Raw genomic sequence first — 13,920 nt, forward strand, 5'->3', positions numbered from 1 at the left:
GTTGAACATTAGTAGAACTTAAATTGTACTTACTACAGCACGTTTCCTAAAAGCCTCGTTATATAAGTAGCATGTAAAAACGCTTGTAAATTAACTAGAGATATGAACCGCTCTTAAACACATTAAGTGCAACTACATGTATTGTTCTTGTATCTTTCACAGATTTATCAGGTACAAAGGGACATTTAATAACTTATATTAATATATTTGATAATTGGAAAGCCATTGCATTGAAATCAATAGGCAGTCTCCTCAGTCTGTGCATGCGATGTGATAGGTGTAAATTCGGTCTAAAGATAGATCTAAATTTACATGACACATAATACAGTATAACATTTTATTGGACTTCTTTGATAAGCATAATTGTAATGGCAACAGAAAGATATGTTCTTACTGAACAGATTTGCTTAGAAGACAAATGTGAGTAATGTGACTATCTGCAGTTTAAAACTTAAATAGGTCAAAATAAATAATTAAAATATGATTAACAAAGGAGGGTGAGAGTGTGCAGAGTGATTCACTCTCTCTCTCTTCCTCCTCCTCTTCTTCCTCCCTCCAATGGTTGATTCAAATAGCCCTAGTCTGTTTACATGGCAGTCACAAACTGCATGCTGCATAATGGCAGTAAGGCAACAAGTGCACAGTAGGTCTGGGCGATGTGAAAGAAATATATTCAAGACATTTTTCGAAAAAAAAAATATAGCCATATCCGATTACATCATTCTGTTATACTGACAAACATGGAAGTTGTTTGTAACCTTGCCTAAATGAATTAATTATTACAGAATTTAATTACAGAAATAATGATGGCTTTAGTAAGACGGGGTTTCAAATGTATTCTCAACTTCAAAGAGATTAATGAGTGATGCAAAAAATGCATGTAACATGAAAGTATGCAGTGTGCATCATAAGGGGCTCTCACATAACCTAAAGTTTTGTTTCTTTGGCTGGGACCTGAACAGATGCACAAAGAACAGGATTAAAATGACGGACATCAGTAGGCTGAACTATAGACACAAAGACATGCGCTTGAAAAACACACTTTATTATATTTTGAAGAACAGACGACAGAAAAGCCATCGATGCATGTCTCTGATGTGCTGTTTGTTCAGAGGAGTGCAGCGGGAGCGTGTTTCCTGGAACACACGTAAAGCGACAGGTTCAGTTTATATAGCAGATGTGTATACAACCTAAACAAGATAATCTTGAACATAAAATGTATTTATATTTTAATTATCCTTATCATTATTATGTTTACATTTATAATTGTCTTTGGATCTTAATTTGCATTAGTAATTTTCCACAGATTGGACACGGATACTTGCGTGATGGCAAAAGGAAGGGTGCTTATATTCTATTTTTTTAACCACTTCATTATTCTTATAGCTTTTTCATTTTGTTTGAAGTGTCATTTGAATTTAGAAATATCTTTGGTTTAAGTTTTTCGTGTTTCAAAACATAAATGTAATTTTTAAAGCAAAACCAATAAAGCAAGGTTGACGATGTAATCGGATATGGCGATATTTTTGAATACGTTTATTTTATATCACCCAGCCCAACTGTGCACTTGTAGCCTTACTGTCAATATGCAGCATGTAGTTTGTGACTGCCATGTAAATAGACTAGGACTATTTGAATCATCCATTGGAGGGAGGAAGAAGAGGAGGAGGAGGAAGAAAAAGAGTGAATCACTCTGCACACTCTTACCCTCCTTTGTTAATCATATTTTAATTATTTATTTTGGCCTATTTAAGTTTTAAACTGCAGATAGTCACATTACTCACAAATGTATTCTTAGCAAATCTGTTCAGTAAGAACATATCTTTCTGTTGCCATTACAATTATGCTTATCAAAGAAGTCCAATAAAATGTTATACTGTATTATTTGTCATGTAAATTTAGATCTATCTTTAGACTTAATTTACACCTATAAGGTCGCATGCACAGACTGCGGAGACTACCTACTGATTTCAATGCAATGGCTTTCCAATTATCAAATATATTAATATAAGTTATTAAATGTCCCTTTGTACCTGATAAATCTGTGAAAGATACAAGAACAATACATGTAGTTGCACTTAATGTGTTTAAGAGCGGTTCATATCTCTAGTTAATTTACAAGCGTTTTTACATGCTACTTATATAACGAGGCTTTTAGGAAACGTGCTGTAGTAAGTACAATTTAAGTTCTACTAATGTTCAACTTAAGAGCTTCGGGAAACCCAGCTCAAACATCACTCATGCAGAGCGGGAATGCGCGAATGTCTGTCTGGTTCTTTCTCCAGAATCAATTCAGTTCATAACCACTGCAGTGTCCGGATCCCAATAATAACTTTGTGCTGATGTGCCAAAAGATGACAAATGATTTCTTTGTTGCTAAATCCTAAACAAAATTGTGATTTAACTTAATCATCCACATCCATTTCTTGCATTGATGAAGCTGCTGACTCAGCGTTCTATCATTGTGATAATGACCCGCCGTTTCTGGTCATTTTGATTTCATCCTCGAAATATTACTAATCTTGTAATGCTACGACTTTATTCTCGAAAGTTTTACTTTATTATCAAAATATTATGACTTTATTCTCAGAATCTTATTATTATTTTTTTTTACGTGGCACCAAAACGCCGTCGTAGGTTTGAGCCAGACTCTGGTGATTCTCACACTGTGTAAAAACTTATTTTGAAACCGCAAAAGTGAGCTCACAATTCTTTAGATGTGTTGCCTTTTAAACCCCTACAAAGGGGGGATCAGTCATTTTGCCCTGCTTAACCTTACTTTGGTCCAGGGGACTGTTTCTGTAATAATGTACCATAAGCTGCTTTTAATCTTCAGCTAAAAGCCAATATAACTGTTAAACCTACTTGACTTGAAACAAAACTTTACATGAGAAGTGGAAGTAACACTTAATCAAGCAGTGTTATAGTGTCACTGAATCGTAACTGTAACATGTTTCAAAATAAAACACACTGTATGTCAGATCAGAGGAAGTTAACATCCACAGCATGGGTGGGTGATGTTTCAAGGAAGAGTTTTTGCCATATATTGAAAAGAAGGACTGACAGAGACAGAAGATGGCTAATAAGTGTCATATATGCCTGCTTGGACTGATCATTCTCTGTCCACTTTTCACAGGTAAAGAAATCTCTATGTTGTAGGCTACAAGACATTTAATTGCAAAATGAATAATCGAAATATGCTTCTATAAAAAGGCTTATTATTATTATTTTTATTATTACTGAATGTACTCTCACACTTGTCTGATGCATAATTCTGTTCATGTCAAGAGTATGTAGGTGATTTAAAATAACATTTTCTTGATATGTTAAACAGTTTATTTTCTGCCTAAAGCAAAACAAATGTACTGTTTGTGTCTTCGTATGTCAGTATGTGTATGTATTTTTATTCTTTAATATACTGTAGAGCATAATGATCACCCAACTCTATGTGACAGGTATCAATGGAGTGGAAGAGACTCGTGTGTTCTGCAGTTTTGGTGAAGATGTCATTCTGCCCTGTAATAATGCTCTTTCTGACTGCAACTCAACTACATGGAACTATAGTAGAAATAGAAATTCAGCTGCAGTTGAACTGTTTGCTGGAGGGATGAAGAAGTATGACATAAAGAGACATGAGAGACTGAGTCTGGGGTCTAACTGCTCTCTGAACATCGATAAAGCAACAGAAGAAGATCATGGTCATTACACCTGTCTGCAGTATGTGAATAAACAAAGACACGGAAATGATGCCAGAGTTTTACTGCATGTCCTACATAGTCAGTGTTTCTGTTAATTTGATTAAAAATAACACTATTCTCTATTTTAATTCACTGAAATGAGAGAGGTCTGTTAATGTCTTTTCTGTTTTAATTTCTGTTTCAGTCTTTCCATCATCCACACAGAATGAGATCAGACCAGGCAACTCTGTGACTCTCTCCTGTCAGTTGTATTCACATGATGGAGTCTCTTGTGATATTTTGGACCATACTGAAGGAATCCAGCTGTTCTGGGTGAATCAGGCTGGTGCTAATCTGCAGACAGACTCCAGATATCTGATATCATCATCAGGACACTGTAACATCACTCTGACTACAACACTCCTGAATGAAGACAACAACATAGAGTGGAGATGTCAGGTTAATGAGAGAAATGAAGTTAAGACCTCAGCCAGCTACACTGTCAAGTATTTGGGTAAGAAAATACAATTTCATAAGTCAATTTTAGAAGACCTTCTGTCATAATGTCAAGAACAGTAAGGACTATTAATGTCATTCAGTCAGGACAAACTATCATTACAAGAGCTGCAGATCACAGTGTTTCACTCTACCAGAAGTATTCTTAATTCAAAGCATTGCTTCAGATAACTTCTTGTGGTTAAATAGTAACAGCCCAACAACTGCTGTTGTAAATAATAAATTAACTAAAACTCATTAATGGAAAATGTGTAACTTTGTAAGTAATGAGATGATCAAGTATGATTGTCATATTCTACAGTATGATGCATCTAAACTAACTTTTTTCTTCTACAGGTCCACTTGACACACCAATAACACCTACACAAGGTACATAATCATTGTCTTTCTCACCTTCATGGTTTGCAGTGACTGATTTTATTTATTACTTTCTGGAGAGGTAAAGAGACAGTTAAATTAATGTGCAATCTTTAATAAAAATATGTCTTAGGTTTCAGATGTTACCCTTTTTGTCTAGACTAAAAATGATACAGAGTGATGATGATATAATGCAGGTTGTTTTCCAATGAGATCCCAAAACAGCCAAACAAATTCAATATACAATACAAAAATGAGAGAACTAGCCCAAGACCAGGCTAAAATTACTTAATAAAGTTGTACATTTACAATGGTTACCAGTATTTAAACGGTTAAATATAAACCTTAAAGACTTGAGAACATTGATCATGAAGATCAAAAAGTCCAGCAGACCTCTGGTGGTGAGATGGCGTTACAGGCTCAGATACAGTTTTTCATTAGATGTATTTATTTTCATTTATTTGATTTAAAGATTACTGATTATATATGCTCTCCTGTATATATGTGTATTTTAATGTGTCTTTCTACGTCTTCTGTTCCTCAGTTATTGTGATTGTTGTTGTGATAGCTGCATTAGCTGTTCTCATTCCTGCTGTTGTTCTCTCTGTGATTTGTAGAAAAAGAGCTGGTGAGTTTTCATATTTTATCCTTTGTAACAAATAAAGGAATATTCCTAGTTCAATACAAGTTAAGCTCAGTCAACAAAATTTGTGGCATAATGTTGATTACCCAAAAATTAATTTCTACTCGTCCCTCCTTTTCTTAAAAAAAAAAAAAAAAGAAAAATAAAGTTTACATGAGGCACTTAAAATGGAAGTGAATGAGGCCAGTTTTTGGAGGGTTTAAAGGCAGAAATGTGAAGCTTATAATTTATAAAAGCACTTACAATAATTATTCTGTTAAAACTAGGCCATTATTTGAGCTGTAAATTGCCATTTTTAAAGTTATTTTAGGGTTTTAGGGGTTTGTTGACATTACATCGTCATGAAAACAAAGTTGTAAAATTGGCTATAACTTTCCACAGAAATGGTTAGCAATTGATTTTATCACACTAAAATCATGCATATTGTTTGTCTTGTGGATATTCTTTTGAAACAGTGAATATTTTAACGTTTAAAGATTGGCCCCTATTCACTTATATTGTAAGTGCCTCACTGTAACCTGTAACTGACTTTTGCTTTTTTTTTTAAAGGAAAGGCATCAATTAATATTGATTCATTTTTGTTGTAATCAATATTATGCCACAAATGCTGTCGATTGAGCGTAACTTGTATTGAATCTAGAATATTCCTTTAAAAAAATTCAAATGTATCAAACGTGAAAATTCCTTAGATAAAGAGATATCAATGAGTTATAAAGGGGATAAAAATCTTTTCAATCATTTATTTTAATGCTGCACTGAAATAGTTGTTTTAAAATTAAGGCATTAAAAAGGCATTATATTGGCATTGGAGACATTCTGTGTTGCATGTCTGTTTTATCATATATATTCATATTACATTATACATCACTTTTTTCAGAAAATAGAAAAGGGATTGACAGCTCTATGGTAAGTTTTGTAATATCAATGATTTAGATTTAATTATTGTCTTTAATGTTCAATATTATAAGTTTAATTCATCAAATTATAACTGTTTCTTGTCTAAAGGTCACATATAAGGATGAATATAAAGGGACCTATGAAACAATCAACATTTCCATTCCTACTACTCCAAGCGCCAATGTACGTGAATAATAAAACTTTAAGTTTACAAATTCATATTGTCTATAAGTGACCGATCCTTTGGAAATGACCACTGTCCATATGTGACTTACTCACACATACCATATCTGCATTATGCCTCTGCAAAACATATTTATTAATTTCACAAACTTGTAGGTGAAACAGCCATAGAACACACGGCTATTCTGATACATGGTCAAAAATATTGATAGGTCCTTCTGTGAGCAGGGGTTCACAATCAAAATAAACTCTAAAGTAGTTTTATACCACTATAAAACAGACAGACTGTCATTTTTTTTAAATACACTGCAGCACTGTGAAAAATAATTGCTTTACAGTTGTATCACAATTTGATTTACCATTTCTTTATTGATGTGTAGGGGCAGACAGATGTTGTGACTTATTGTGAAGTTACTGCTTCCAGTTCAAAACAAATGAAAAAGAACAATGTGAGTAGACCACATTGCACCTTCTCTCAACTACACTTCTGATATGCATTTCTACTGGATTTGAATACATCTAAAAAAAAATAAATAAATAAATAAATAAACACCTCACATTGTTTGACAAAATCTGTGATGTTCTTTCAGGTTCATTCTTATGATAAAGTGACTTATGCTACCATCAGATGAGCAAAAGCTGGACCCCAGGAGGACTGCAGTGAACTTTATGCTTTCATTCATTACGCAAACTGCAGCATGACCTCATAATATCATGAGCAGAGGAATATGAACCTTATACAGTTGACTCTTACAGTTTTTCCCAATTGCTCAGGCACATTTTTTTTAGGTAAAACACATTTACCAGTACTAAATTAAACCAACATTAGAAACTCAGTAGTACAAACTTTTAAAACTAAATAAAAAAAATATATATATGATATGATAATATGATAACATTGATCAAAATCTAACTTTGACTTCAAACGGATCACAAAGCCATTAGATACTCAGACTGACTGAACACCCAGTACACATTGTGTTAAAACAGTACAATACAATGCTTAAATTACAGTAAGTAACATATGCATGTAAAATAGAACACTGTCACATTTTGAATAATTCCTAAAAATAGAGTTTTGGTTTTATATTGACAGTATTGTTTTGAGAAAATGGTGTTTCATTTGAAAAATTCAAGGGTTCATCACTATCAATAACAACTATAAGTTTGAATGTAAACAAGAACAAAATTACATTTCAAAAACTTCTTGATAGTACACCAGGTTTGCTAATTCAAGAGCAAATTACTGTTAAAATATTTCCAAAATACAGTATAAGAAAAATATATATATATATTGTACAGTATAAAGAATGTACAATTATTTATTCTGAATCAGCATCTTGGTCAGCAGTCTGAGTCAGGCCAGAGAGTCTCATCTACACCCATGTCACTTCTGGCCAGATAACAAGGGGAAACAGATCTCCAAGGTAACATTCTTATAAGGTACCTTCTGGAGAAAGGTTTCCTGCTTACAGTAAATTTGGCGTGTGAACAATCTTGCTTATTAGTGTTCATTTAACAGCTTTGCAACTTGTATGAAACATGAGTCATATTTAGAGAGATCTGTATTTTCTTTTGAAAAAAAAAGCATGATGGTTTAGGATGTTTGGCTAATAAAATTAATTTTATTGTGTAAGCAATTGAGAACATTTGTGAATTCAGTATTATGATCTAATCTTTATCAATGTAAATATATTACTTTAATAGGATTCCTCCTTTTGGCACACATGGTATATAGGCTATAGGTTTCTTATTCTAACAGATAACGGGTATATATTAGAGCTGCAACAACTAATCGATAAAATCGGTAATTATCGATAATGGAAATCAACGGCAACGAATTTTTTGTTGTACTTGCTTGTTTACATTCTTGGGGGTTACCTCACCCCCATCCCTATGAAACACATTACAAATGAATATAGTATTGAATGATTAAAAAGTGAGCAATCAGAATACTGTATGCAGTAATTGGTATTTAATAATAAGACTTACACGCAAAGTTTTTTTAAGACGTATTTTGTGTACCTCTTACATTGAACTTCACGTGAAATAATGTTTGTCTAGTTCATGAAACTATGTTTTTTTTTTTCTTCTGTAAAGAAGGCTTTAAAAGAGATGGGGGAGTCACTTCATTGCGTCAGAATTGTCCAAGCTGATTGGTTCAGCATCTGTTAGCAATCTGTTACCCAGAACACAACCTGCTATGGAGCAGGTTAGCCGTGTAGCGAAATATACTAGGACGATGAACACCAGTAAAAGCCGACCCACCTTCATGGTACCTAAAACCCAGGGTTGAGGCAAACTAAACTTAAATTTACCTGGTTAGCCACTGAAACCGGCTTAATGGTATAGGCCCCATTAGTGCTATAGACCATTTCAAGAACATAAACAATAACAAAGATATTAGAACTCTACTGCGCATGTCTGGCCCTGAAGCATTTCCGGTGACGGCAACCCAGAACTGTCAAAATGACTAGCACATCCTTTTAGAGTCTAGCTAAAACAGAACAAACAAGGTATTTGCAAAAACTGAAAATAAACTATGAGGTGTTATTACCGGATCCTTTAAATAAGACCGGTAATGAACAAATTAAACAAATTTTCTCAAAGAACATCAAACCTGAAGTGACTTATGTTGTTGATACTGAACGCATCTACGCAAAAGATTGAAATTGTATCGTAGTTTAGATGCTCACAATTATTTCCTCACCGGGGAGATCAGGAATATTAGATCGCTCCTGTTAAAATCAATAAAGCTGTAAAATGAAGCTGTTTGCATGACCTGTGGACAAGGTAAGGATTTCTTTTTTTAATGATAAAAATACTTTTTTCTTTCTTCTGGATAAAAGCATCTGCTAAATGACTAAATGTAAAAGTAAATGACATGCGGAGCTTCACCCATGATAGCGATAGTCACTTTTAGAGCTCTACCTCTGTAACTTACAATTATTTGGCTTTACTTTCGTTCACCTACCAGTACAATTGTTATTACTGCACATATTCATTCAGCTGTCTCGCTTCACTGAAGCGGTTCATGCGTCCGTTTGTCGTTGTTTTTTGGAGATCTAACAGTAATTCCAGGCATCCAAAGAGCATTCAGCCAGCGAACAACTTATTCCAGAAGCTTTAAAAGCACTAATTCAATTCACAAAAGGATTATAAAATTACTTCAGCTAAACGATCATCAACCTGATTCTGAATCTTTTGCAGTTCGTCAGCCATAAAAATGTGCTCCGTTTGTTTAAATCTGTATGACGCAATCGCACAAGCCCTTCAACACATCGGACAGCTGCTTTCCAGACCTATACTCTAGTCTGCCAGTATTTTACTTTGGATCAAACTAATAATACAATTAAATGCCACATTTGCGATGGAAAATAGTTGTATAGTAACAACTTCACCGATGTTACAAAACCTGTCTGCAACCAGGAGATGGCAGAGTAGGATCAAGTTTACAGCGAGTTCAATAAATCGATAGATTCAAGTTTAAATGGTGAATGGACTACACTCATAAAGCAACAGACTAACACTTCTCTATTCATTCTCAATATTTTTACAGTAGGCTTATGTTTTAAAACATTGTGCATATTTCTTATTCATTCTTTTTACACAATTTTTACATTAAAATGATTCTATTAAATCAAATTCAAAACCAAAAGTTTAAAAATGCATTATGAAAAATATATGAAATAAACTAGTACAAAACCCTGAATTTTAAAATAAAACTAAAGAGCATGTTTGGACATTTTTATTTAGTGTACAAAAGGTAGTGGACAACTGCATATAAACCTCTTTATAACAAGATCAACTGATGGGTGGTAACAGGCAATTTCAGTGTAGATAGAAGTTCCCTCAAATGCGTCCCGACTGAAGCGTTGCACTTTGGGATGTGCATCTAAGACCAAATTTAATACATGAATAGACCTATAAATAGTAAATGCCATTCTTTCTATCACAAATAGTGCAAAGGACACTTTAAAATTAGCTGTTTATTATGAGATTTAACTTTACCAACCTTTTTCAATGGAATCGAAAAATAATCGGAAAAATGAGTCGAATCGACTCTTGGAATCGATTCGGAAAACCAGGAATCAGAATCAGAATCAACTCCAAAATTTCTGGTGTCAAACAGCCCTAGTTCTTGGGACACATAGACATCACTTTCTTAAACAATCTTGAAATGGTCTATGGCAGTGGTTCCCAAAGTGTGAGGCAGGGGAGGCGCAGGGAGACGGTGGGATTGAAGGAGTCCATTAAAAAAAATTGGAATATAATTATAATTATTATTATTATTAAGCGTAAACTTTTGAAGCATGCTTCCAATCCAATTGAGTGTCAATTGTGCAGTTGATCGATATATTTCAGCTGAACTGCTGAGTCTGTAGAGGACAGAGACCCTCAGTGAAGAGAGATGGCTGTTATGCCAGTTTATTTTCTTGTTGTACATTTTAAAGTATTAAATCCACTGTTAAATCATCTGCTTTTGTGAGAACGGTTTTTCCTGCATTGAAAAATGTCGGCGGCCAAAATTTCTAATTCGTCTTGCTTTTGTCGTTTATAAGCGCTATGCTTCTCATGTGGAATGTGGATGAGCGCAGGATGCTAAAGACTGGTTTCATGTGAGTGTTGTGCGATCCACCAAGAATCACACGCGAAACGCGCTCTGCTCTATCACATGACTCATTAAACTTGGCTTCTATCACATGACTCATAAACTGGGCTTCTCTCAATATCGTGGCGCAGATGATGAAACTTATGCGACCCATTTGAATTCTTCATGAGAATTTTCTATTTTAAAGCGCTATGGAGCAATTCAACCATTTCAAATGGCTACAGCACTGATATTCTGAACAGCTCTGACAAGGGAAAGGGTAAACACCTGCTCTTCACCAGCATCAATTACAAGACTTTTCACATCTACACATCAGTATCACCCTTACTAACATTTATCACAGTAAACTGTATTTTTCAATACAGCTGTGGAAGTTGTGTTTAAAAATGGTGTTAAATGTGTTCAGGCTATTATTTGTAACAAATAAACAGATTTTTTTTTTTTTAAACAGACTAACTACCTAAATAACCACTGTAATGAGGAGCCATTCATGGCCTTTCTTGTGATTATGGCATTACAAATGCAACTGTTAAACAATGAAAGAACTATGGTAAACAAAACGGCATGTACAATGTAGAATAAACATCTGGACCTTTATAAATTATTAACAAATGCATGTGTACTATTTTAATACATTTCCTATTCTGATTATGTTTGAGATTAGGAAACAAACTGGCCTGGTTTGGCATCAGATATTCCTTTAATCGAAATGATTCCCAAATCATTAAGAGTCTGGTAAAAGGAAAACAATATCTGATTTGGAGTAGGAAACAAGCATTTCATCTATAGAAGCACAGTTCCCAAATCAGTAAAGTGGTTTACTCATGAATATTATAACTAGGCCTATATAAGGTGTTAAGTTAGTTTGATTTCCCACAGCACCTTGAAGTACAAAAACTCTGTTGAATTCAGAGGTTTCAAGATGCTCAGAATATCAAATAAATCATATTCATTACAAACATGAAATGCAACTACATATCTTAAATATTATTTGCAATTACGTAAAAAAAAAAAAAAACAACAACTAAAAATTAAAAACTGCATCAAACATGTGATGTCAGCCACCACCGAAGACCATTTTTGACCCAGGAAAAGCCCAGGAGAAGTGCTTTTAATGTGCAGAACATTTTTAACTATTTCGAAATCAGTTAAAATGTTTTGATTGTTAAGGGGGGCTTGACTGAAACTTTTTGGGAACCACTGGTCTTTAGGATAATTTTTCTGTGATGTTTACAATTTTCACTGGTTTAGATTGCATAGTTCATTTTCTCCCTAAAAAGGACAAAGAGTGCATCATACAAATCTTCTACTTTGTATATTGGAATGCGTATTTAGTTAGTTGTCAAAAAACATGTCCATTACCATTCAGGGTAACATTTGTACTGTGTTAAAGGGAACGTGTTTATTAAAAACTTATAACTTGACAAAAAAAACAAACAAACACTTGAGTGTCAAGTGTTCGGGTTTTCACTGTAAAGAAAACATTCCACATTTTTTAATGATATAGATTATGATAAATTCTGAAACTCTCAGCTGAGGAAACTGCTGAAAAATCACAAAACAAAGAGCCAAAAATTATTATTATTATTTTATTTTTTATTTTCTGATTTGACATTATATATCTCTAGGTGTAAATAAGGTGGCTCCAAAATCTGCTTTTGTTTTGTTCCCAATCATGTCAACTTAAACTGAGAAACATTTTTGTGCTGATACGACAAAGCAATCAAAAGTTATAGCATTACAAAAATAATTTATCCTAGTGTACAAAAATGTCTCCAAGTGTCCAAAAGCATAAATAATTACACATGCAGACACAACAATGACTAAAGGTTTGCATAGAATGGAGACATGATTTTAGTAATGAGATTTCACAGAATAAGTGCCATCTCCTGGTGTCCATTCTGTATGTAACATTGTGCTTCAGGTGGATTATCTAATGATCTATGTATCCGATTTCCTTGTGTGTGGGCTCGTTTGAAAGATAATCGCCTCCTCTAATGGTATGTGATATTTTATGTTCCGTTTTTTTCCCGTGAAGTTATAAGTGAAAACGTGGCATATAAGCAACACCAAAATAAATGTCAAAGACATATACTTAGCTATTACTCACTCCTATTTTTGTCTGTGAGTAAAACAAATAGGCTGGTTGTTTTCTAATCTTTGAGAGCTTTCCAACAACATATGACACATGGCTGTTTGAAGTTTTTGCTGATTACAATATGTACAGTGCAACATTTTTCATATAAACATTATGTTGGTCAAGACTGTTGATATCAATATTTGGACTATAATTTAAATTTTTTTTTTTTTAAATCTATAAAGCGGGTTTAGATGGAGCAAACTGATGTCACTGCTTAATCTTTTTAAAGATTTGTTTCAGTGGCTTATCCAGATTTAAAGGATTATAACTCTCGACAAAAAAAAGAAAAAGATAAAAGGAGTGTCAAGTGTTTGGTTTTTCACTGTAAAGAAAACTTTGCACTTTCCACAACTCATCTGTTTGTTGAATAGAGTGAGGTCTGTCATGTAATTTTTTTATTTAATTTCTGTTTCAGTCTTTCCATCATTCACACAGACCACTGAGATCAGACCAGGCAACTCTGTGACTCTCTACTGTCAGTTGTATTCACATGATGGAGTCTCTTGTGATGATTTGGTTCATACTGAGGGAATCCAGCTGTTCTGGGTGAATCAGGCTGGTGTTAATCTGCAGACAGACTCCAGATATCAGATATCATCTGGACACTGTAACATCACTCTGACTACAACATTCCTGAATGAAGACAACAACACAGAGTGGAGATGTCAGGTTAATAAGAGAAATGAAGTCAAGACATCAGCTAGCTATAAAGTAAAGTTTTGGGGTAAGAAAACTATATTTCATAAATCAGAATATTTAGGAATAAAAGATGAAAACTGTAAAATAAAACAAAATCTTGAAGATTCTGCACTAAAACAAAAAAGGATTTTTGCAGGTTGTTTAGTTTACTAAATTAAAATGAACTACAGCAATGCAATTCTAGAACATTTTGTCA

General features: G+C 33.8%; 1 protein-coding gene across 1 annotated transcript; it reads left to right on the forward strand.

The window, feature by feature from the left end:
- Positions 1 to 2,981: 2,981 nt before the first annotated feature.
- LOC127453848 (uncharacterized) lies at positions 2,982 to 7,909 on the forward strand. The gene is made up of 9 exons (XM_051720583.1): positions 2,982 to 3,136; positions 3,456 to 3,776; positions 3,883 to 4,191; positions 4,530 to 4,562; positions 5,095 to 5,178; positions 6,071 to 6,099; positions 6,199 to 6,273; positions 6,654 to 6,722; positions 6,864 to 7,909. The coding sequence occupies exons 1-9, from the start codon at positions 3,076 to 3,078 to the stop codon at positions 6,903 to 6,905; spliced, it is 1,023 nt and encodes a 340-aa protein (XP_051576543.1). The 5' UTR covers positions 2,982 to 3,075; the 3' UTR covers positions 6,906 to 7,909.
- The last annotated feature ends 6,011 nt before the right edge of the window (positions 7,910 to 13,920 follow it).

Source organism: Myxocyprinus asiaticus, chromosome 16 (genome assembly GCF_019703515.2).
Source record: "Myxocyprinus asiaticus isolate MX2 ecotype Aquarium Trade chromosome 16, UBuf_Myxa_2, whole genome shotgun sequence".
NCBI lineage: Eukaryota > Metazoa > Chordata > Actinopteri > Cypriniformes > Catostomidae > Myxocyprinus > Myxocyprinus asiaticus.